The sequence below is a fragment of the Nannospalax galili genome, unplaced genomic scaffold, assembly GCF_000622305.1.
Source record: "Nannospalax galili isolate Female #2095 unplaced genomic scaffold, S.galili_v1.0 scaffold401, whole genome shotgun sequence".
Taxonomy (NCBI): Eukaryota; Metazoa; Chordata; class Mammalia; order Rodentia; family Spalacidae; genus Nannospalax; species Nannospalax galili.
Genome location: NW_008343975.1, coordinates 73,957 through 76,807, shown reverse-complemented (window position 1 = coordinate 76,807; position 2,851 = coordinate 73,957). Strand labels below are relative to the sequence as shown.

At 52.3% G+C, this 2,851-nt stretch overlaps 1 protein-coding gene across 1 annotated transcript in view; it reads right to left on the bottom strand.

Moving 5' to 3' along the window:
* The window catches only part of CUNH6orf15 (chromosome unknown C6orf15 homolog), a gene marked incomplete at its 3' end in the record, with an annotated part of 3,004 nt that extends 1,918 nt beyond the window's left edge, over positions 1 to 1,086 (bottom strand). Inside the window, exons 1-2 of the mRNA XM_008840328.2 lie at positions 1,020 to 1,086; positions 2 to 796 (exon numbers count right to left, since the gene is read on the bottom strand). Of these exons, the coding sequence (XP_008838550.2) occupies positions 2 to 796; positions 1,020 to 1,086 (862 nt within the window). The remainder of the gene's footprint in view (position 1; positions 797 to 1,019) is intronic.
* Positions 1,087 to 2,851: the final 1,765 nt, after the last annotated feature.

Here is a 2,851-nt window from a genome sequence, read left to right as displayed (position 1 = left end):
CCCCCCCAGCTACCTGCTGGGTACCGGCCATTCCCCCCCCAGCTACCTGCTGGGTACCGGCCATTCCCCCCCCAGCTGCCTGCTGGGTACCGGCCATTCCCCCCCCAGCTGCCTGCTGGGTACCGGCCATTCCCTCCCCAGCTGCCTGCTGGGTACTGGCCATTACCCACCCAGCTAGTACCTGGGACTTGACTATTGCTACCCCAGATTCCTGAAGGATATGGCATGGGCCTTGTTCCCCATCCAGTTCCAGCACCACCTCCCCAAGATACACTGGGACTTAAGACCCCCCAGGGGAGACCAGGCAGAAGCCTATGGATGAGAGACCAGAATGGACGCTGGGCAAAGATGTCTCCCTGGGCTCCCAGTGGACTGGAAACAGGTAGCCGTCTAGGCTCTGAGTCGTGGGGGTGGGAAGCCTCAGGTGAGGGCTGCCCAGCAGGGTGACCACTGGAAAGGTAAGACAGGCCTTCGGGAGGCACTTGCTCCAACTGGTCCTCAGCAGCCATCACCTGCCAAGGGTCCTCAGAGAGCCAGGACTCCATGGTGGGCGGTCCCCGGGATGGAGGCCAGCTCTGCTCCTCAAGGCCTGCCACAGGTAGGGGGCCATCCGGTGGGGACACATTGAGCCTTGGAAAAGCCCCCACTATGTCATTAGACACTGGATCTGGCTTGGACTGAGGCTGTCCAGAGTGGGAGATGCTTGTGAGGGAAGGTTGTCCCAGGAGGGCTAAGTTGGTCCCCAAGCGTGGGGAAACTTTCTCCTCTGCTGTACCAACGCTCCGGGCAAAGAGGCCTGAAGCAAAAGAAAACAAAGCAGCCAGTGTATCCGATGCTTGGTGCCAACTCTCTTCTCTGACTCCCTGGTTCCCTTTGTCGCCCCTCCCTTTCCATCCCCACTTCCACTTCTCACTCCCACCCCCCGTGAGGACCCGGTGCACATCCTCCCATTAGTGTACCCCCCTGCCTTTACGCTGTCCATTAATTCCAGCCCCTGGGGACCCCAGTGCCCTTCGTACCTGGGAGACACAGACAGACCAGGATCAGGCCCAGGGGAGGCCGGCTCAGTGTGGTGCAGCCCTGCATCCTGCTCAGCCTCAGCATCTCCCTGGGCCCCAAGACAGTGGCTTTATCCTGTTGGTGGGGCGGGGGACAGAAGAAACAGGCTGGGCCAGTGGTTGTGGAGACAATAGATCTGCCCATTTCCACCCTCATTCTTGATTCGGTCTGTGGCAACAGGTGGCACTTGAATGTCCCAGAGGAACTGGGTGTTTCCCTGCCCAGCTCCTTTCCTTGTGTCCTCTGTCTCTTCTTCACCCAAGTGTCCTGGTCCACAGGTCACCCTCAGTAGCCAGCCCTGCCCTATCCCGTCCTTACACCAAATCCATGGGCCCATCACCCTTGGGGCCCAGTGTCTTCACCCTCTCATTTGGTAAAAGCATCACTCAGTAATCCTCTCCTTCAGGGCACTGAGGCATTCCCCCATAGCTCCTTCAGCTTGACCAGAGCAGGCAGGAGGTCCTGGCCTGCAGAAGTTCCCAGATCCAAGGAGCTGCTCCTACAAGAAACTCCTTGTCTGAGGAAACAGGATCAATTGCCATCCTTATGATGTATCGATCTCCCATTGCTTGTATAACAAAGTACCACAAAGTTGACGACTCCCAGCATTTAATATAGATTTTGTTTTTGTCTTGTTTTGTTTCATTGTGTGTGTGTGTGTGTGTGAGAGAGAGAGAGAGAGAGAGAGAGAGAGAGAGAGATTTGAGTCAAGAGGGAGATTTGAGATGAGAGAGAGAGAGAGGGAGAGAGAGAGAGAGAGAGAGAGAGACAGAGAGAGAGAGAGAGAGAGAAATTTGAGACAGGATCTCACTATGAAGCCCGGGCAGCCTCAATCTTTGAAGCCTCTTGTCTCAGCCTCCCAGGTGCTAGGCTTACACACATGTGCTGCCATGCCTGGCCTGTTAGCTTTGATTTTTTTTTCTTTATTTTTCTAAAGATTTATTTTTAATTTTGTGTGTGTATATACATATGGGTGCAATGCCCAAAGAGGCCAGAAGAGGGTGTTGGATCCTTTGGAGCTTGAGTTACAGGAGGTCATAAGCCACTCAACGTGGGTACTGGTAACTGAATTCTGGTTCTTTGTAAGAGCAGCAAGTGCTCTTAGCCAATCAGCCATCTATCCAGACAGGCATGGTTGATGCACACCTGTAGTCCCATTTCTTGGGAGGCAGAGGCAGGCAAATCTTTATAAATTCAAGGCCAGCCTGGTCTACATAGGGAGTTTCAGATCAGCTAGGGCTGCAGTGAGACACTCTCTGCAAGACACTCTCTAAATAGAAAAAAGAACATGATTCTTTCAGATCAAAAGTCCAAAATGGGTCTTTCTGGGTTAAAATCAAGGGGTCTACAGGACCATGTCCTGTTTTGGAGTTTCCAGGGGAGAATCTACTTCCTGCCCATTTCCAGTGTGTAGCACAGGGCCCACACAACAGGTTCTCACACTGGCTTCCTTTCCTGCCTCCAAAGCTCAGTTTAAAATGCTGAGGTGATATTGGACCCACCCAGATAATCCCAGATAATCCCTTTATGTCAACCTGACAACCTCAACTCCATCTGGAACCTTGTTTTCCTTTGCCACATAATCTAACAAATTCATAAAGTCCAGAGATTAGATGGTGACGTCTTTGGTGGTGTTGGAGTGGAGGCATTCTGCCTTACACAGGTGGGCAAATGTTTCCATAGAATATAAGAAACACTGAGACAGTGTCCTCATCCAAGTACCCGCAGAGAAGGACTTTTTTTTTTTTTTTTTTTTTTTTTTTTTTTTTGAAAAGGGTCCCCCCGTCATCCC